The sequence below is a fragment of the Lethenteron reissneri genome, chromosome 20, assembly GCF_015708825.2.
Source record: "Lethenteron reissneri isolate LAM-NWPU_2019-01 chromosome 20, ASM1570882v1, whole genome shotgun sequence".
NCBI lineage: Eukaryota > Metazoa > Chordata > Hyperoartia > Petromyzontiformes > Petromyzontidae > Lethenteron > Lethenteron reissneri.
The window spans coordinates 9,880,100-9,901,302 of record NC_083798.1 but is presented as its reverse complement, the minus strand read 5'-3'; the positions used below and the strand labels follow the sequence as shown (position 1 = coordinate 9,901,302).

The following is a 21,203-nucleotide window of genomic DNA, read 5'->3' as shown; positions in this document are numbered from 1 at the left end:
ATAAACATACCAAAAAACAAATATCCGACTTTAAAAAGTTACTGTATTTACTGTTTCGTACTTACCACTCCAATATCGAAGACTCCGCATTGGGTGATGTATATACGTGCAGTATTTCCATTAAGTTGTATGTAGTGTATAATGTACTGTACATCATATTTAAGACAAATCAAGCATAGCTACTTTTTTTGTCCCGCATGTTGCCGATCGTTGGACTGGTACAGCCTTTCGGAGCGGTTTTACCGGATTGGCCCGGGACTGCCAGATAATTGACGATCAACTGTACTGTTACTTCTCGAAGCCTATTTCATTCATGCCAGTGCATTTCAGTCCCACGAACCTCTGGGCAAAGCCACCTCAACAGTAAGTGGTGGATGGGTGGATGGATACGGAGATGCATTGAGATTTGGTGACTGTAACAGCCACTCATACAGCCCTTACTCCCCAAGTGCCCCACGACTATGACTCGCCTGTGATTTGCTCTTCGACATTTAATGGGCAGTATTATACGTTTCAGTTTGAAACACCAGTATGATCAATCACTTGATATGACAATGCGTGAGCACTGGAACTGTGATGTCATATACATCCCTGGAATGTTTTAAATACTTGAAGGGGGCGGGCGTTGGCCGTGGGCTAAATTGCAACCAAGTGATCGGTGCGGTTCACCCGTATTCTGGAACAGGGAAGTTTTGAGTTTTCAGGTTCCTATTGCATCTAGCCGTTTTAATACGGGCACACTTTTATCGTCTATTTGTGTTTCTCCCTGGTGATGGGACCTTGTAGAATGAACGTTGAGATTTATAAGGGCACGGGGTGACCAATAAGGTCTGAATTGGTCTGTAATAAGGTAGGCACTGATAAGGTGTTGAGAGGTACGCGGTATCGTTTTTTTTACAATTCAACTGACATGTTTACAGACGTTGCAATGCAGTCTTCCACGTGGCAGTGTCGAGCAATATCCTGTTCAACGTGGGCTTGCCACATATACCACACTGTACACACACACACACGTGACGCCACCTGCACAGCAGTCGGGCGTGTAAACTGGTGTGAATTGGGGTCTTGATGTGTGGATAGTGATCTAGGGGCATGGATGTAGGTGTAGATTGGAGGTGGACTGGGTGTTTAAGAGCGCAGAATGTGGGTGTGAACATCGTGGTGGGGGGGGGGGTATTAGTCTGGAGTTGAGGGTGTATTCTGGGTCCGGAGGGGGGAGACTGGAGTGGGGGGTGTGTGGCTTCGAGGTTTATAGGGTCGGGGTCTATAAAGTGGGGGTGTGGAGGTGTGTGAGTGTGGAGGTGTGTGAGTGTGGAGGTGTGTACAGTGGGGGGTGTGTGAGTGTGGAGGTGTATGAGAGTGTGAGTGTGGAGGTGTGTGAGTGTGGAGGTGTGAGAGTGGAGGTGTGTGAGAGTGGAGGTGTGTGAGAGTGGAGGTGTGTGAGTGTGGAGGTGTATGAGAGTATGAGTGTGGAGGTGTGTGAGAGTGGAGGTGTATGAGTTTGGGTGTGTGAGAGTGGAGGTGTGTGAGAGTGTGGAGGTGTGTGAGTGTGGAGGTGTGTACAGTGGGGGGTGTGTGAGTGTGGAGGTGTATGAGAGTGTGAGTGTGGAGGTGTGTGAGTGTGGAGGTGTGAGAGTGGAGGTGTGTGAGAGTGGAGGTGTGTGAGTGTGGAGGTGTATGAGAGTATGAGTGTGGAGGTGTGTGAGAGTGGAGGTGTATGAGTTTGGGTGTGTGAGAGTGGAGGTGTGTGAGAGTGTGGAGGTGTGTGAGTGTGGAGGTGTATGAGTTTGGATGTGTAGAGTTGGGTGTGTGTGAGTGTGGAGGTGTGTGAGTGTGGAGGTGTGTAAGTGTGGAGGTGTATGAGTGTGGGTCTGTGAGAGTGTGGGTGTGTGTGAGTGTGTGGGTGTGTAAGAGTGGAGGTGTGTGAGTGTGGAGGTGTGTGAGAGTTTGGAGGTGTGTGTGAGAGTGTGGAGGTGTGTGTAGAGTGGGGGGTGTGTGAGTGTGTAGGTGTGTGAGAGTTTAGGTGTGTGAGTGTAAGAGTGTGTGAGAGTGGGTGTGTGAGTGTGTGGGTGTGAGAGTGGAGGTGTGTGAGTGTGGAGGTGTGTGAGTGTGTGAGAGTGTGGGTGTATGAGAGTGGGGGTGTGTGAGTGTGGGCATGTGAGGATGTAGGTTGGGGGTGTGTGATAGTGTAGGTGTGTGTGAGAGTGGAGGTGTGTGAGTGTGTTGGTGTGAGAGTGTGTTGGTGTGTAGAGTGGGAGGTGTGTGAGTGTGGAGGTGTGTGAGTGTGAGAGTGTGTGGGTGTGTGAGTGTGAGAGTGTGTGAGAGTGGAGGGGTGTGAGAGTGTAGAGTGAGAGGTGTGTGGGTGTGAGAGTGCGTGAGTGTGAGAGTGTGTGAGTGTGAGAGTGGAGGGGTGTGAGAGTGTGGGTGTGTGAGTGTGAGAGTGAAGGTGTGTGGGAGTGTGAGTGTGTGGGTGTGTGAGTGTGAGAGTGGAGGGGTGTGAGAGTGTGGGTGTGTGAGTGTGAGAGTGGAGGTGTGTGGGTGTGTGAGTGTGAGAGTGGAGGTGTGTGAGAGTGTAGAGTGGGAGGTGTGTGGGTGTGTTAGTGTGAAAGTGTGTGGGTGTGTGAGTGTGTGGGTGTGTGGGTGTGAGAGTGGAGGTGTGTGAGAGTGTGTGAGTGTGAGAGTGGAGGTGTGTGAGAGTGGAGGTGTGTGAGTGTGTGGGTGTGTGAGTGTGTGAGTGTGAGGGTGTGTGAGAGTGGAGGGGTGTGAGAGTGTAGAGTGGGAGGTGTGTGGGTGTGTGAGTGTGTGGGTGTGTGAGTGTGAGAGTGGAGGTGTGTGAGAGTGGAGGTGTGTGAGTGTGAGGGTGTGTGAGAGTGGAGGTGTGTGAGAGTGTAGAGTGGGAGGTGTGTGGGTGTGTGAGTGTGAGAGTGGAGGTGTGTGAGTGTGTGGGTGTGTGAGTGTGGGTGTGTGAGTGTGTGAGTGTGAGAGTGGGAGGTGTGTTAGTGTGAGAGTGGAGGTGTGTGAGTGTGAGGGTGTGTGAGAGTGGAGGTGTGTGAGAGTGTAGAGTGGGAGGTGTGTGGGTGTGTGAGTGTGAGAGTGGAGGTGTGTGAGTGTGTGTGAGTGTGGGTGTGTGAGTGTGAGAGTGGAGGTGTGTGGGTGTGTGAGTGTGAGAGTGGGAGGTGTGTTAGTGTGAGAGTGGAGGTGTGTGAGTGTGAGAGTATGGGTGTGTGGGTGTGTGATGATGTGGAGTTCGTGGGCTGGGTGTCATCTCTCGTGCACGTGTCCGCGTCCCCGCCCTCTCGCCTCCTCCCGTCCTCCACGTGTGCACTTCCCCGCCCACTCCGAATTATTGGTCCGGTTCGCTCACTCGGCCAGGTGTGGACCAGCACAGAGGCATGGGGGGTGCTGGTCGAGGGGGGTGCTGTTCGAGGGGTGGGCTGTGGGTGTCGTGAGGTGGCCCAGGGCGTGAGGGGGCGCTCCGTGCCGCGTGACGTTGGGCTGTTTGGTCTTCCGGGCTGCGGCACACCAGCACGGCACGGACTACTTCTGCCGCTGCTACCCACCGCTCTCGCTACACACGCCGACGGCGGACACACACCCCACCACACACACCCCACCACACACACCACACCACACACACCACATCACTCACACCACACTCACCACACCACGCGCAACTAAGCTACGCTCATCATGCGCTCGGCGGTGGCGCCACTCAACTCCGATCCCACAGCACACGCGCCCGCGACTGCCGACTCGCCACTGTCACCGCGCTCACTCGCAAACCCACCACTACTAACACACTAACTAGCCTACCACTACTGACACACCACCCACTCGTGCCGGTGGAGGTTCTCTGGAAGCGAGAAGAGTTCCTCGCCTCGTCGTCCCTCCTCGCCGGCGCCACGCGGGTGAGAGGGGGTCCGGGACCCCAGCGCGCCCCCCACCGCCTTAGGGGTTCGTGGAGTTCGACGAGGGGGCTGTACCCCCCCCCCCCTCTCAATGTTCGGGGCTGTGGCGGTGTTGACCCCCGGGCAGGGCGGGCTCGGATCGTGGCAGGCGGAGGTCGAATTCGCGTCTCACGGCGCCTCCTTGGGAGGAGACGGAACCGACGGGTGAAGGTTGACCGGGGCGAGGGTTCATTGTCTCGCTCATGGGCAGGCGAGTTGCCGCTGCGAGTTGCCGCTGCCAGCGCGGCTTAGGAATGGCAGGTGTCTCAGCCACCCCTGTGACGAGCATCGTGAACGAGTGACGCCCGAACGCGGCCCCCTTCACCCCCCCTTCACCCCCCCCCTTCACCCCCCCCCCTTCACCCCCCCCCTTCACCCCCCCTTCACCCCCCCCTTCACCCCCCCCTTCACCCCCCCCCTTCACCCCCCCCCCTTCACCCCCCCCCTTCACCCCCCCCCCTTCACCCCCCCCCTTCACCCCCCCCCTTCACCCCCCCTTCACCCCCCCCCCCCGCCGCCAGGGAGATGTCCCCAAGTTCCTTCTTTGCCCGGTCGGGGCTGCCCTTTGCTCCGTGGCCGAACCGGCTGTAATGGAGTGTTGCTGAAAATAGCAAATAGCCCCCCCCCCCCCAACCAAAACAACTAAACTGACCAGCGTGGTGAAGTATGGGCACACAACCTTCATCGCTGAAAGTTGTCGCGAGGCATTCGTCCAGTGGTGGATCGATAAAGCGTTGTACCTTGAATTGCGTTACCCCAAAAAACAAAAAATAAACCCCGCAGTGTCCAGTTTCATGAAACACTTTCAGTGATGCTAAATGTCATTTCACGCGCCTCTACCCTCAAAGGATAAACTTGTGGGATTAATACTCCACTCTAGGTGTTTTCTGCAACAGTTCCTATGATCACTGTTACGTTGTTTTTATAGCTTTATTTTGGTGATTTCGAAAACGTTTTGGATTAGCCATATTTGTTTGTTGTTGTACATGAGTTAGACTGATAACTTTAATGTAAATTCTCTTGTGGTTGTTATTGCTTGACTTGCATCCCACTGGGATTGTGCACACAGCGTTGATGTTCGGTGCTTTTTCTGGAAGACTTTGCTGCTTTTCCTGGATTTTTCTGTTTGCCGGTAGTCACTTTAAGATGTTTCTTGTTCACGTTTTTATTTGTTGCGGTTGCACCCGATTCAAGAGCCGCATGGCTCACAGGGCTGTACCTAATAGATGAAACTGAAGTGAAGTGGCCGCATCATCGCGAGGTTTCCAAGAAGCTCAGGCACGCCAGCAGAGCCTACAGTTTGAGAAGGATTGTAGTTGTTGGAGGAAGGTCGTGTTTGTTGGCTTGTGCTGGAATGATTGTGAGCCGAGGTGGTCAAGGGTAATTTAGTTCAATGACATGTAGCGTGATAAAACAGCACCTGGAATTAAGTTGGACGTAAACAGATGATACGTCAATGCAGGGAAGCCAGTAATATTCAAATACTTTTGTAATGCAAAGTTAAAGACTTTGTTTTGAAATGCAAAATCCTTTATTAGCATTGTTTGTGCTGTGCTCACCCCACAGTCAAAACTAATCTTTAATCCCGTGTTCCACATACCCCCTGTTTGTCATTGTCTCCAGATGAGGGGTGTGGATAGCGGTGACGTGAATCCTGCCGCTTGAGACGCCTTCGTGTCCCCAGCACACCACGTCGCACACACCACGCGCTCCACGTAGCACACACCACGTCGCACACACCACGTGCTCCACGTCGCACACACCACGCGCTCCACGTCGCACGCACACGCGCTGCACATGCTCCACTTGGCTCGCGCAACTAACCAGACACTCCAAGCCACGCACACCTTCGACCGCACTCCACATCACGTTCGCCGTTCACCAAACCGAACAACGAGCTTACGCTGACAGCAATTGGCTGCCGCGCACCGGCACGCCACATTCCTACGCCACGCGACGCACAGCCTCGGCATGCGTGCCCCGTCACGGCGGGGCTGGTCGTTGCTGGGCCGCGCGCTGGTGCTGCTGAGCCTCGTGTGGTTCGCCTACGTGCTGGTGCAGCTCGTGACGTCGAGCTCGCACGAGCAGAGCGAGCGAGCTCAGCCCTTCGAGCCAGCGGAGAAGGGCGAGTCGCAGGAAGGTCCGTGCTCCGGCCGGGGACGGGCACATCACGACGCTCGCGTTTACGCCGTAGCCTAAAGAGCCCGTGCAGATTTAAGTGTGCGGACAAGAAACACATGCGTGGTATCAGAGGGGCAAGCGGTTTGGATAGGTCAGAAAATAAATTGGCAAAATAAATTGGCAAAAAAGTGTTGTGGATGTGATAGGGAAAGGAAAGTTGTGCTGGGTGGAGGACATGCAGAATGGATTCGATTACAAAATTGTCATTCTCGTCATTGTGGAGAATGTAAGTAATGAATTAAAAATATATGATGGTATTTTTTACACATTCAGAGAGCCACATCGCTTACTGGGAGGGATATTTATTTCAGCAGCAAGGATATATTGGGTTCATATTCAGTCACGAAAGCTTCAAATCTAGAATATATTGGGTTGCTGAGACAGGCATTGGAGTGGTAACCAGGGAAAGACCTAATTCCACATGGTGATGATAATGAGACTTAAGAGCAGCTGGGAGATTTAGCAGAAGGGAGCAGGCTATTGTGAGATGCGGTGGCTCCAAGAGTTTGCTACAAATGACCTCTTGCTTCTTGTAGTTGTGGAGGAGGACCTGTCACGACCACTGTACTCCAAGCCCCCTCCGGACGAGCGAGCGCTGGGCGAGTGGGCCAAGGCGGCCCGGCTCAACCTTCCCGAGGGCTCATCCGAGCGCAAGTTGGAGGAGGAGAGCATCGAGCGCTACGCCCTCAACATCTACCTGAGCGACCGCATCTCTCTGCACCGCCACATCCCCGATGGCCGCATGTATGAGTAAGTGCTCCTCAGTAACGTCTATGGGAATTAATGGAACGCCTTGCCGAGTCTCAAGATTCATAAAAATGATGGACCTTGGTTCTTCTGTTATGTATGCTTTTCATCCTGTGCAGTAAATATGATTGTCACAGGAATGCCTTAGAGTTTGTTTTGTATAGTTCTGATGCCAATTACACACAATTTTGATACGTGAAGCTTTTAAGTGTGAAGGAAGCCATGTGCGTGATGAGATAAGGAGAACTGGAGGGACTACATTGTTTTAAGTAGCTAAGGGGAACCTTTGGACAGGATGATATGGGGTAAGAATGTTTTCTTACATTGAGGGTGGCAATAATGAGACTAGGGTGGACGTCGTTGCTCACTCACAGGGGAGAAGATAAACGCTGTAAGCCTAGGATGCCTCCTTGGTTTAGGCAATTGCATTATAGTGTTTTTCCAGTTAGAAGACTTCAGGAAAAATGTTTTGTTACACCTCTACGTATTTATTAACAGTGAGCTTATGACAGTAAACATTGAAAGTGTGTTCACTTGCGGGCACAATGTTTGTAATCGGCATGCGGGAAGGCGAGAAAGGAACAAAAGCTGTTTGTTTTTTGGCTAAAGTGTCAACTGCTTGCCAAATTTCCCGCGCCTGCCGGGCGCCGGCAATACCGTAAACGTGGCCGCCCACAGGTGCAAGGCGCAGAAGTTTGACTACCGCCGCCTGCCCACCACGTCGGTGGTGATCGCCTTCTACAACGAGGCGTGGTCCACGCTGCTGCGCACGGTGCACAGCGTGCTCGAGAGCTCGCCCGCCGTGCTGCTGCGCGAGATCATCCTCGTCGATGACTTCAGCGACAGAGGTGCGCCGCGTTCATCAAAGACGAAAGTTCGCACGCGCCGCTTTCGGCCGCGACAGGTTTCCTTTTGGGGCTCGTTTTTGCGCTCCACGTTGACCTTCGTCTTGCTGTCACATCGATCGGCTATTTTATTTTAATTTTTAAAATATTAAAGGACGTACGCTGGAGAGGTGGAGCAATGAATTCGGATTTTGTGCAGGTGCTCGATGGATGTTGGGGGAAGCCTTCATCCATAAGTCCCAGCCATTCTCAATCCACCAATGGATGAAAGCATCCCCACACCACATCAGTCGTGTGGGTGTTTTGGCCGTACACCAATCCTCAGCATGCTGCTCAGTGTTGGTTGATAAAGGGGGCAGAGGGAATCAAATTCTGGATGCTGGATTCAAGTTTCAGAGTGAGAGCCACTGTACCACTACTCCACCCATTTACTTGATATTGCTTCCGGAAACATCGGAAATATATATTGAAAAAACCACAAGAGAGGCTGGATGGCTCAAGTTCAGAGCACCGAGAACCAATGGCACTGAGATCCTGGGTTCGAATTTGGGTAGTGACCATCACTAATTAAATCTGGTTCTCAGCTGTAGTGAAGTCATTGGTCTCAGCCTGATCATTATCGGTCACTGCACGAAAATACCCATGAAATAATGTTGTTTTTCCACTTAATTTGCTAAACTTCCAGGTATGGGTTTACAACAGGGTTCGTAGAAAAGTGTTGTAGTCTTATTGTGTATAACAGGACACTTAAAGGGATCCCAAAAGCAGTTCTGTGATATCTGTTTCCACAGGCCGTTATCGACTGTGGGGTAACGCACTGCTCCGATAGAGTTCCAAATGGACGCTTCATCCCGTGACAGGATGCAGATTCGTGCACTCAGAATAAACTTGGGTTAAAAAAATTGCAGTGGTTAAAAACGAAATAATAGCAGCCACGTGGGGTAGTGTGGCGGTGTGGGGGAGGTGATCCCTTATGGGCCTGCACAACGGTACAGCAATAGCACCACGTTTGCTGCGGAGGGGACTGGCTACAAGGGATGGGAGCATTTTGGGCACTGGGCCAGTGCCTCTGGCTTCCTGAGCCCTTTTACCGGAACCCCTTGCAAAAACTCTTTCAGTTCAGTTTATTTTGAAGTACCCTGTGAGCTAAGAAGCTCGTAAGTCGCATTACTCCCAGTTGAGTGAACTAATGAAATGTTTTATCGGTGGGGAAAACTTTATTGTGCACGTTGGTAGCAGTGCAAAAAAATCCTCAACTAGATATTTTTTTCCGTAAACATTTCACGTTGAAATGGTGCCATAAGGTCCCTTTTTCAACAAGTTCGTTCAGTTTATTATACTCCTTATCTGTAATTTATATATCAGCTCGCCACACCTGACATGTAATAGACTAATCATGATGAAGCATGGTTTTCGCAGCCAATATTATGATCGGAATTCCTTTTTGGATTAGCCCATGTAATGACCTGGCCATATTTTTGGTGTGCAACATTCCAGCACCTGACATAACCAAATAAATTGAATATTCACATGTACAACCAAATTTAGCAATGAGATACGATATTTCGCTTGAAACTGCATCAAGCATTTTCAAGTTAGATCATTACGTGGCCTTACCCAAAAACCACTTGCAGATGATGAATAGTGTTTCACGGTAAAACCGTGATGTGGCCGATCGTTTTGGGGCGCCACGGTGGCGAGATGTTAACTACCTCGCCTGATATAAAAGAGGTCGTGGGTTCGATCCCGACCCTGACGCCTGTATATTTGGAGTTTAAATGTTCTCCTTGTGGTCATATGGATTTTTCTCCGGATCCTTCGGTTTTTCCCTCCACATTTAGAAACACGTGTTTAGAGTATTTGGCTGTTATAAATGTCCACATGATAATCCACTTAGTTGAGCTATGATTTGTGGCCAGGTCTCTTCTGAAAAAGAGCGATATAGCTCGGTGGGCCTTACCTGGTAAAATAAACATAGTTATAAACATAGTACTCGCGTGCTTTTGCTCATTGTTGTGCGAGCAGCTTACCTGAAGTCTCCGCTGGAGGACTACATCAGCACGCTGGAACGCGTGCGCCTGGTGCGCACGACGCAGCGCGAGGGGCTGGTGCGTGCGCGCCTGCTGGGCGCCACCCACGCCACGGGCCAGGTGCTCACCTTCCTCGACTGCCACTGCGAGTGCGTGCCCGGCTGGATCGAGCCCCTGCTCCAGAGGTACCACGCTTGCACATCACATTCACCATCGCACCGTCCATCACCTTCCATGGAATCGCCCCTGCCGAAACCGCTCCCCTGTCATCTCACTCCATTCCTCCCTTAACAGTATTCTACCTCTCTCTTCTCATCTCCCTCTACCCCACTCCATGCAATCTCCTGCCTCTCCTTTCTCATCTCACAGTATTCCCTGCTACGTACTCTTCCCTTCAACAATGGCTCCCTTTTGAAACATACAAATCACCCTTCGCTCAGTGGTAGCTACTCATCCTGTGGGACTTGCTTCCTCAAGCCGCCTGTGCTGTTGGCTCCCTGCCCCAGATTAAATTCATGCTCAAGGCTTTATTTTTTTCTATGCCTATCCTTGGCTGCTACTGTCTACAAATAAATATGCTGACTCTTTCTGTACAGCACAACAGTAGCAACACAATGATTTATTCTTGTATCGAATCATTAATCTAAATCGTTCCAAATCATTCCCTGCCAAATTTTTTGACTGCTCTCTACCGATAAAATTCACCATTGAGGACAGATTGTGACCGTCTGTCAATAAACAATCACCATTCTCCATCGTCGGCGCCAACCCGACGTTTCCGCAGGATTTGGGAGAAGGAGACGGCAGTCGTTTGTCCCGTGATCGACACCATCGACTGGAACACGTTTGAGTTCTACATGCAGACGAGCGAGCCGGCCATCGGGGGCTTCGACTGGCGCCTCACCTTCCAGTGGCACGGCGTCCCCGAGCAAGAACGCTCGCGCCGTGCTTCCCGCATCGACCCCATCCAGTACGCGTCGCACAGTGCCACGCGGGCCCCTGCAGGGCGCTGATGCCCGGCTTTCAGTCTCCCTCCTGCACACTCGATTGGAGGAATTTTATTCTGTATCATCATGGGACCTCCTTTTCCGGTACCAAAATATAGAGAGTAGGTTTTCCCCTTTTTGCTGGCAACAAAACAGGTGTTAAGATGTTGAAAACACCAAACTGAAACCTTTTACAAGGAATCATGTCTGCATTAACCACAATACTTGTGGTCAGAATGCAAACAAAAAACATACTCTGATAATATATACATACTCTGATGCATACATATATATATTCATTAGAGTATGCCTGCTGTCTGATTTCAGAATTTCCATCACTGGTTTAGGGCTGTCACCATGAGATCAGCAGTTACTCATTTGATTTTAATAACGCTTGTGTATATCTTAGTTTTTATGAAGCCCATGATGAAGAGCCAGGCAGATGAGTGCTCTCAACATCCACATCTTGTACGGCGTTCAGTAACAAACAGGCTGGTTGGAAACAACTACGTTCGAAAATGAGGTTATAGCTATTGAAGGTCATCGACATGAAGCAATTTTGCATAACAACACCCCACCTGCCCGTGGTGGGGAACTGGGCTGGTCGAGAGGCTGCTGGGCCTCAGGGTTCTCGCAGCGAGAGAACTGGAAAGCGGCCGGGACTCGCGGCCGTCGAGGCGGCGGCGCGCCACGTGTGCAGTGGGTGGGGGGGGGTGCAGTGGGGGGGGTGCAGTGGGGGGGGTGCAGTGGGGGGGTGCAGTGGGGGGGGGTGTAGGGGGGGGTGTCGTCACGGAGCGTGGCCACGGACGAGACGCGAGGACGGCGTGCGCGTGCTGCCCCGACCCACGCCCGTCGCGCCCCCTACCGGCCACACAAAGCTCATTGTTTTGGGTTAATGGGTTTCCGTCACCGTGCTGCTTTAGGTGAACAAGTCGGTCCCACGGCCTGAAACCCAACCCACACCACGCGCCGCACTGCAGCCCCAGCAGATGGGGGCACGTGGGACACGTGTGGCGTTTGCTTGAGAGCACTGAATGGCAGTGCTTGTATGCCGACGGGCAGTAACCATAGCTGTGTTTACCTTCCACATTTTCGCGTGTTTGTTCATGACCAGCTTTATTTAATTAACATTCTTTACAACACGGTATGTAAAGTGCTTAATATCGAGTGACCACTGTCCGCAAACGGAATGCCCATAGGCTGATGCGTGGCTGCATGATGGGAAGTAGAGGGCAGTGCAGCAAAACCCATCGTTGTACCGTACCTCTACGGTCTCACGTCGACGCTTCCCATCTTCACCCACCCGCACTGACCAGAATGGTGAAGCGTGGTCAAATAACCCCCACAACTCGCACGGTGTAGGGAGGCCTTCATCCCCCAGTGGATTGACAAAAGGGCTGCATGTGGGCACAGTGCTTGAGCGAATATGCATCAATGAGGTGTAAGGCACAATGTACATTCGATAGACACACCTAAGCAAGTTGCAAACGTATCGGCTGTCACCGTTGATGCAAAACGCATAAATATGCAATGTAAAATCCTTGAACCTTAGTGTGAAAAGCCATTGTTATATGTGGAAAATAATGTCTTTCATCCATACGTCACCACAGTGATCAATGCGTGTTGGTGAAAGGGGATCCAAGAAACAATTCATATATCACTCACCAATGACGATAGCCATGGCTGGGTTCACCATACAGTGTGCTAACCACTGCGACGCTGTACGAACGCATGTACCAACATGCTTTACGATTTTGTCCATGAGTTGGTATATGGCCTAGGGCTCTGCTTATATAGTGTGCCTTACGATATCAATTCATTAAGCAGGGCAAGGGATCGGCTCTCCCGTCGTGCTACCTGCCAGTACCCAGCTCACACCGGGGAAACAGATGATCCTTCACCGTGAACCAAGCTCATCGAATCCCCGTTCCATTGCGACAGACCAGCCAGACAGTGTACCACCCTGTGGCTTCCGTGCCATTGGGCCTTTTATGCCATTGGGTCTTACGATATGAACTAATGATGGGAGTTGTCTATCTCTTGTACCTCCCTCACCGCCCCCTGGGCCCCTCCCGTAGGTCTCCCACCATGGCCGGTGGTCTTTTTGCCGTGAGCAAGAAGTATTTTGATCACATTGGCACGTACGACCAGGGCATGGAGGTGTGGGGTGGTGAGAACCTGGAGCTTTCCTTCCGGGTAAGTCTACTGGGATGGCTCCGGTTGCACAGCAGATAATTTATGGAGTGTTTCCACCCACCAAAAAAAAACTGCTTGAGCGCCTGGTCACACAGACTATCTTGTTACAAACCTAACAAAGGGAAATGTCTAGTTCTTGAATGTTTGGGGGTGTGTAAGTGGCTGAGTGTGTGTGTATGTATGCACAGTTGCTCAAGTGCGAGGATTGTTACTTTGACACAATTGCGCTTTGGTAATTGTTTTTATTTTTAGCCGGTGTGGTGGTCGTGACGCATATCTGTAATCTAGCGCTTTGGTGGCAATGGTTGGCGGATCGCGCAGATTTGTGAAACTCCCAAACCGACCCAATTGGAGTCACCTGAAAATGTCAATACAGCAGCTTGGTTCGTGAATCTGACTGTGCGGACCTCTAAGTAAACCTATGCATGGAGTTTATTTGGCCATTCATTGTCCTCCCACGTGCAAAATATTCCTTAAAAAGTAAGTTAACTGGATTGGCCAACCATCCCAAAGAAGGGCCCTCCTGAAAAAGACTCTTGAGACTCAGTGAAGGTTTTTCTGGATAAATGCAAATGGGAATTGATAATAGGGTTTCCCGAATTGTGGTACACATACATGTTTGGCCTGTTTGTGATTTCTCTTCTGTATGAGGACCTTGAGGGATATTTTGGCAACTGCACAATGCTGGTCACTGCTGGGTGGTGATGGAGGGGTGGGGAGCGGTAGTGCAATGGTTAGCGCACAGCGCTACAAATCTGGTGATCCGAGTTCTATTCCAGTTCGCAGTCACCAACATCAGTGACAATTATCTGAACTGGTCCTGGGTCCTGGGCCTCCTCTAGATCGACTCAGCCTAAAAATGAGTACCTGGTGTGATGTGTCATCATTGCCACTCGGGAGACAAAGGCGGTCGGGCACCGTGCTGGCCCTTGTTTTCGAAAAGCACTTGTCTCAAGAGTTTGTTAAGGCTATAAGGGGGATCCTCGGGGAATGTTAAACAACAATGGATTTTACTGCGCAGCCCTCTACTGCCCTTGATGCCTAATACAAATAAGTCAGCCACCTAGGATATTATATAAATATAATGTTGGAAGTTTTGTTGAAAATTTCACCTTCTCATCTGAAGGAAATGGAATCTGTCCATCCAAGCACTGCCCAGGCTCAAGCCTGCTAACTTGCGAGATCTGACGAGACCAGTCGCATTGCAAGTTATTGGTCACGGGCAACCGCAGTAACATTGACCAAGAAACCCGTTCAAACTCGAGCGCGCTCACCGATGCCTCCTCGCCAGGTGTGGCAGTGCGGCGGCTCGCTGGAAGTGCACCCTTGCTCGCACGTGGGCCACGTGTTCCCCAAGAAGGCGCCGTACCCGCGGCCGCGATTCCTGCAAAACACGGTGCGCGCCGCCGAGGTCTGGATGGACTCCTACAAGGAGCACTTCTACAACCGCAACCCGCCTGGACGCAAGGTGCCGCCCCGCTCGCCCCGCTCGCCCCGCTCGCCCCGCTCGCCCCGCTCGCCCCGCTCGCCCCGCTCGCCCCGCTCGCCCCGCTCGCCCCGCTCACCCGCTCGCCCCGCTCGCCCCGCTCGCATCGCCTCGCCGGGCACCGGCTCGTTAACGCTCGGCGCTTGCGGTTGCTACGCGCATTAACGCACTCATGTGTGTGCGCGTGTGTGTATTTGTGCAGGAGAAGTATGGGGATCTCTCGGAGCGCAAGAGGCTGCGGGAGAAGCTGGGTTGCAAGAGCTTTGAGTGGTACCTGAAGACTATCTACCCAGACCTCCACGTGCCCGAGGATCGCCCTGGGTTCCACGGAGCTGTGAGACACACACGCGAACACGCGCACAAACTCGTGCACACGTACTCGTGCACACGTACTCGTGCACACGTGTTCACACTCGTGTTGTGTGCGTGTGACGCATGAACTCGTAGACACACACACCCACGCACAGACTAGACCCCTTACAACAAGGCTGATCCCCCTTGTAGGATTTAACAGACTGTTGGGGCAAGAGCTGTCATCGTACACGAGTGATTTGTCAGAATCGTCGCTCGATGATGCTGGATGTAATTACCAGCGAAACATCGTACTCAAATTGTAAATGTTGTGGATTTACTCTCCAACACACCAGTGGGCTGAAGTAGTAACTAATTGGCGTTTTGTTTACGTGACAAATCCATTCCTAATTTCCTGTGTCGGGTGGTGGAGGGTTACGACACATTTATACTTAAGCGATCTAACCCAAAAACCTTTATTATGAATAATATTGGTTGCGAAAGCCTACGTGTTAAACAGGCTAGGTACACTTTGAGGCAATGTGAAGTGTCAAAGGCTCACTGTCAGGAGGTCACAGGACAGACCCAGGTGTTCCATGTTAAATGACTGAGATCACTATTATATGCACCACCTCTGCTCTCCACTGTGCCACACCCTGACCCATATATACACACACAAGCATACACATGCACAATTACAGTTATCTTTGCATGATACACATCACACACATCCTCACTCTTTCCTCCTTGAATCCTGGAAATATCAGCTCATTTGTTTTTGAGATCACCGACACCGGCAGCTGTGGCGTTTTTCTAACCCTTGAATTTGTGGGTTTCTCCAGATTCAAAACAAGGGGATTCAATCCGAGTGCATCGACTACAACGCTCCGGATAACAACCCCACGGGGGCCATGCTGTCGCTGTACCCCTGCCATGGCCAAGGCGGAAACCAGGTGAACCCTCTGCTGCTGAACCTGAGCCCCTCCCTACACTGAGTTGTTCTGACACGTCATATTAAGTCTTGGTTTCGGCAGACTCGCACTTCACATTCACCCATTGTACAATTCACCTTTCGGTTAACACATGTGAAAATACATGTCGTAGGTAACCAGTTTTTTGGCCATGAAAGCTTTAAGACATTACAACTGCCAGGGCAACTATTTCCTTTTTGTGTTTGATTGTGCCTGGTTAAGCGAAATAATTATTTATAGTTTACAACCCTCAATCCACTGATGGCTGAGATCCTCCCCAGGCCATGTTGGTCGTGGGAGTCGCCTCCTAACCGGTTCAAATATTACTGGTCACTGATGTTAGCCACGGCCAGGAATCAAACGCAGGGTCGCCAAATTCACGGTGCGGTGCGTGTAGCATTGTGCATTATGTGAATCAATCTGTGGGTGTGTGTTAAGCCTGGGGCGATGTTTTCCATTGTGTTTTACATCACAAAGTAAGGTTGGAGCTCTCCGTCCCTCAGTCGGGGCCCGTAGCACAGCGCTTGTGGCAGCACGCCACCGCTGCAGCAGCCCTGCACATGTTTAGTCGTTATGAAACGTGCCCCCCTTAATGTGAAATGCAGTGACAGTGAGGAGAGCGTGGGGCCACGCCCGCACCCCCCTCCCCATCACTCACACATGCGACCTCTGCCCCCACGCAGTTCTTCGAATACACGACGCGCAAGGACCTGCGCTTCAACTCGGCCACGGAGCTGTGCGCCGAGGTGCGCGACGGGAAGCCGCAGGTGGCCATGCGCCACTGCCCGCCCGACAGTCAGAGCAACCCGCCCAGCGTGGTGTGGGACTTCCGCGAGGTGCGTCGCCGCCGGTTGAACGTTAACTCAGTCTCAAGCCGGGGAAGCGTGGGCCTTGCTGATCAAGCATAGGTGGTCAATAATGACAATGGCGTGGTGCGTTCCCTGATGTCGCTCGTCCGACAGTAAAGTTAACTCAAAGTACCGTTATCCCTTCCCTTCGGAAAGCTCATTTGTACGTATGAATGTTGAACTTCTCTCACACCATATGTAGCGAACCGTGCTAATCAGAGTTGGGGGGAAGGACAACAAACTAAATGCAAAACGCAGTTCTAAAGAAATTCGTTTTTAATTTAGATTTGAAAGTGCATAGCTCCAATGGTGTCCTAAGCGCCATTTAGCGATAGTGGAGGCTGATTATTTTCTGCCATGGTTCTCTGTCTTTCGCCAGTATCATGGATTCTCTCAGTCTCAATCCTTATCTTTTAGATGATCTATCCCTGTGTCTATCCGCCTGCTTTTCTCTGTCTTCCCCTTACTCTTATTTCCTTCCACTTCTGTGTGACATCGCCAAGCACTGGATCCTGTCCAGACTCATTCTCCTATTGTGTCGAATCCACTGTGCCCTTCTTTCCTCGACTTTGTCTAATTACTTTGCTCTCACTCCTGTTTCTCCAGGCTGAAGTCCTATATTATATTCTAACAATGGGCCTGTGCGCCGGAGTTGTTTGCGTGAGGTGTAAGGGTGTTTCTCTTCACGCTTTTCTAACTCATATCTAATTGATTGTGCCTCGGTGTGTGTGTATGTGTCTGCCCGTGCCCGTCTGCGTGTGTGTGCGCGTGCTTACGCTGTTCAGGATGGCACCGTGTACAACGCGCACAGAAACGTGTGCCTCACTGCATTCCGCAAACCGGACGGCCGGGCGGACATCGAGATCAGGCCTTGCGTGCCGGATGACAAGAACCAGATGTGGACTTTCCAGTGACCCCTGCTTCTTTGACCCCCACCTCACCCTCCCCTCCCAACCCTCCCCCGGACCCTCGCGCCCAAAGATTACCGCAAACGAGTGGGACTGGTGGTTAATGACGACCCACGTGTTCTCCCATGACCGCTCCACAAATGGGGTTATACCCATGGACAAGCCTGCGTTGGCGGGGGCAAGTGTTTACTGAGCGCAGGATCAAAATGTTCCACATTGGGGACCACCCTTTGTACCGCGGTGTTGGCGCGGACCGGTGTGAAGGGGTGCGTGCGACAATGGTCAAAGCTCCTCGTCGGCGCTGTAAATCTGCATCGCTCGTTACTTACCAAAGAAATTCCAAAGGTGGCCTTTATCAAAAAAGAGCATATTTATATCCCACCAATATATGCATATTTATGTATAGTATTTGTAATGCGGAGGAGCGAATTTGTTTATCTTGTGGTAGTTGTGTAGATCCTTGTGTCGTTTTACTCGAAGTTAAATTTTCGATCTTTGCAAGTGAAACTAAGGCACTGAAGATGAGTGGTGACCAAAGAGGCCACTGGCAATTCGCCTTGAGGGCCACTCAGCACAGCCTCATGACAGTCGGCCAGCTGTGCCATTACAAAAAAAAAACCTTTTGTTCCAGCTCGTTTAGTTGGCGCAGATCCTTATGCAACGTTTGTATTTCCGCTTGCGCGAGTGCTAAACCGTGCCTAGGCCTGCACTCGTGTGGACGATACGCGGTCTCTTGTCGGCTGTGTCACCGAGTCATGCCGCCGTGGCTTCTGCAGGCACAAAGTGCTTTAACCTCAAACTGTTGGCGTGCCACGGCACCGTGTCCCGCGTGAGCAGCATTATAATATCTCGCGTAGGTTCGTGCTTGTATCCGTTGATGGCAGAGCCTCTCCGCTGGCGAAAAAGCCACTCCCGTGCAGCCGAGCGTGCGTGCCACCGCCGCCACGATTTTTGCCAGAGAGGTCACATGGCTGAGTGGTGACTTTTAATTTCTTGCGTCCGCTCACTACTTTAGCAACCGCGCATGTGGTCACGGCCGGTGAATGTGGACGGGTCTGCAACGAGTCATTGCTGCGCTCTCCTTCCTGTTGAAGCCTGGAGCGAGACACGGTCTTGTGTTCCGTTCGGACAGCACAAAGGACGATGGTTGCTGAACGATGAGCACCCAAAGTGTGACTCTCACAGTGAAGTTTCCCTTTTACCTCACGCACTGCTTGGGATATGCGCGCAGATTGGGTACACAGTGGATATCGATGATCAGGGTCGTCCCTCGAAGGGCTTTAGGACTTAGTGGTGAATACTGTATTTGGTTCCCCCTTGGGAGGGGGGGGGGGAGTGCATGTGCCCCGCTGTGCTCCCAGAAGGAGGAGCACTCCGTGCAGGGCTCGGGGAGCGGTCACCGATTGCCGCGCCACAGAGGGACGGCGTGGCCGTGTCCCGAGCTCTCGATATTTACTCATTCCCTGTGTGAAGCGTTAGGAGCAAGGGGCGGTGATCTTGCTCGAACATTTTTTTTTATATATAATTATTATTTTTAGCAGTTGCATAGTGGGATTAAATCCACTTTAGTAGACGTTTAGGGATAATTATAGTTTAAGCGGATATCAAATTCCAACGCGATGATAATCGCAAAGCTACCTTGTGTGCTTGGGAGGCAGGGCTATTGGTGGTCATGCTGTGTGGAGATACTGTTGGTGTGCGAGTCGTTTTTGGGGCTGTGGTTGAGTTTGGTGGTGGTGCTGCGGGTAGTTGCTTCAAACCCTTAAGTAAGACGGCTACCTCCGGCGAATACCCCAGCTGTCTGCACACGGCTCTGTAATGAAAAGCCTTTAACCAGTAACCTCTGCTGATACTGTACATTACCGGTTGGTAAGTGATTATACTGTGATCGGCGTGTCTATGTTTCTCTTGAGGTTTTAGTTTTTTTCTGCTGCGGATTTTTACGCGCATGTTTATTTTTTGTTACGTGTGCAAAAATTTCATTGCGTTGCCCGAAGAACGGCGCAAACAAAATCTTCGGTTGTAAGTTAAAAATAGAGGGGGTGTGATCATCATTACCGTTGTTAGAATTGTAATGAATTTATACCTGTGCGTACGGGAGAAACTTGATTATTCTGCACATGCACCCTTCTGCAAACTGCGTGTTTACTGGTGTGGACTGAGCCCGTGTTTTGTCTTCTCGTTTTGACATTGGACTCCCGTGTTTCGAATTTTCCTCTTTTTTACGTTTGACCCCTTGTTTGACTTCCCATTTCGGTTTCTAATTTTGGCATTTGGCTTCGAATTTTGGAATTTTCCTTGTGTTGACATTTGACCTCTACTGTTGCCCCCTCGTTTGACCCCTCACATGGCATCCCCCTCCTTGCCACTCGTGTCACTGCAACGTCTCCGCTGCTGCACATGTCGACCCATTGCTGCTGCTGCGCCTGGTGGTCGACGGAGGCCCCATGATGTTTGTGGGCGAATTCTTGTGGAGCGTTGGAGCGCGTGACAACTGACCCCACTGGATGGGACGGGAGAGCAGCCACCGCATGGGCCACGGAATTGGGTGTGTGGGTTGAAGTCGCACGCAGTCCCTTGGTCATTTAAATTTGGCATCGGTCGGCTAAACACAGCGTTCGCAATGTTCATTCGTGTAGTTTGTGAACGCAACATCGCACATTTCTTTACAGCGGTGGGACACCATTGTGGGCCACGAGTCGAAGAAAGGACGCGTGGAATGGTGTTTTTATTCCGTTAAAATTCTAGTAAACAAACACTGCGTGAGCGAATTCAATACATGCATACGTTCATCTGCTCGAGTCATTTAGTCACGTTCAGCACATGGCGGTGTGTCGATATAATTTTGAACGCCCGAGAAGCCCGCACCAGTGTGGGGGGGGGGGGGGGGTGTCGTGTGTACGCACGTTCCACGTGTCTGCCGGTGCACGCTGCTGACGGGGTGTCAGCGGCCCGTGCCCTCCAGCGGAGACGTCAAACGAGATGTCCCGTTTTGGCAGCGACGCTTGCCCTCTGCCGTGGGGGGGCGAGCGGCAGAGTGAGGCGGGAGCGCCCGCGTCTCGCGCCGTGTGTGGGTGTCGGACTCCGTCTTGGTGAAAGTGCCTTCGTTGACAGCGAGTGGAGAGTCGGCCCACGCGGTGCTCGTGTTTCACTCTCGGTTTGCCCCTATGATTTGAACACACGAATACAGGATCGTGTTTTACTTTAAATGCATTTGCACGTTGCGTCTTTGATTTTGTTTGTCTTTCTCCCCCGTAGGGCTATTTTCGTCACTGTGCACTCGTCCTGATTGCAACAGGTGTGAGTGTGAGCAGGTGTGTGGTCTTGAGTGTGAGCAGGTGTGTGGTCTTGAGTGTGAGCAGGTGTGTGGTCTGAGTGGGAGCAGGTGTGTGGTCTTGAGTGGGAGCAGGTGTGTGGTCTTGAGTGTGAGCAGGTGTGGTCTTGAGTGTGAGCAGGTGTGTGGTCTTGAGTGTGGGCAGGTGTATAGTTTGGGTGTTTGGCAAGTGTGATTGTGGGCTAATGGCACGAGTGTGAGGCAGATGTTGCGTGTGGGTAGCTGTGTGTGCAAGTAATACTTTGGAGGTGTGAGTATTAGACGGTGTGCCTGTGTGTTAGTAGAAAGTATTGGGCAGGTTTGAGTATTTTGCAAGTGTGGGGGCCCCAAGCAGATGTGATTATAGACACTTGTGAGCTGTGTTCGGTGCGTGTGTGTGATACACAGGTGTGAGTGTTAGGTGTGTGTGTGAGTGTTCGGTGTGTGTGAGTGT

General features: G+C 51.5%; 1 protein-coding gene across 1 annotated transcript; it reads left to right on the top strand.

Annotated features, from left to right (window-relative positions):
- Nucleotides 1–3,437: 3,437 nt before the first annotated feature.
- GALNT4 (polypeptide N-acetylgalactosaminyltransferase 4) lies at nt 3,438–20,645 on the top strand. The gene is made up of 12 exons (XM_061554824.1): nt 3,438–3,908; nt 5,571–6,087; nt 6,665–6,878; nt 7,554–7,723; nt 9,746–9,935; nt 10,535–10,720; nt 12,815–12,932; nt 14,224–14,400; nt 14,621–14,752; nt 15,552–15,662; nt 16,364–16,516; nt 17,314–20,645. Exons 2-12 carry the CDS (start codon nt 5,919–5,921, stop codon nt 17,440–17,442), a joined length of 1,749 nt encoding a protein of 582 aa, XP_061410808.1. The 5' UTR covers nt 3,438–3,908; nt 5,571–5,918; the 3' UTR covers nt 17,443–20,645.
- The last annotated feature ends 558 nt before the right edge of the window (nt 20,646–21,203 follow it).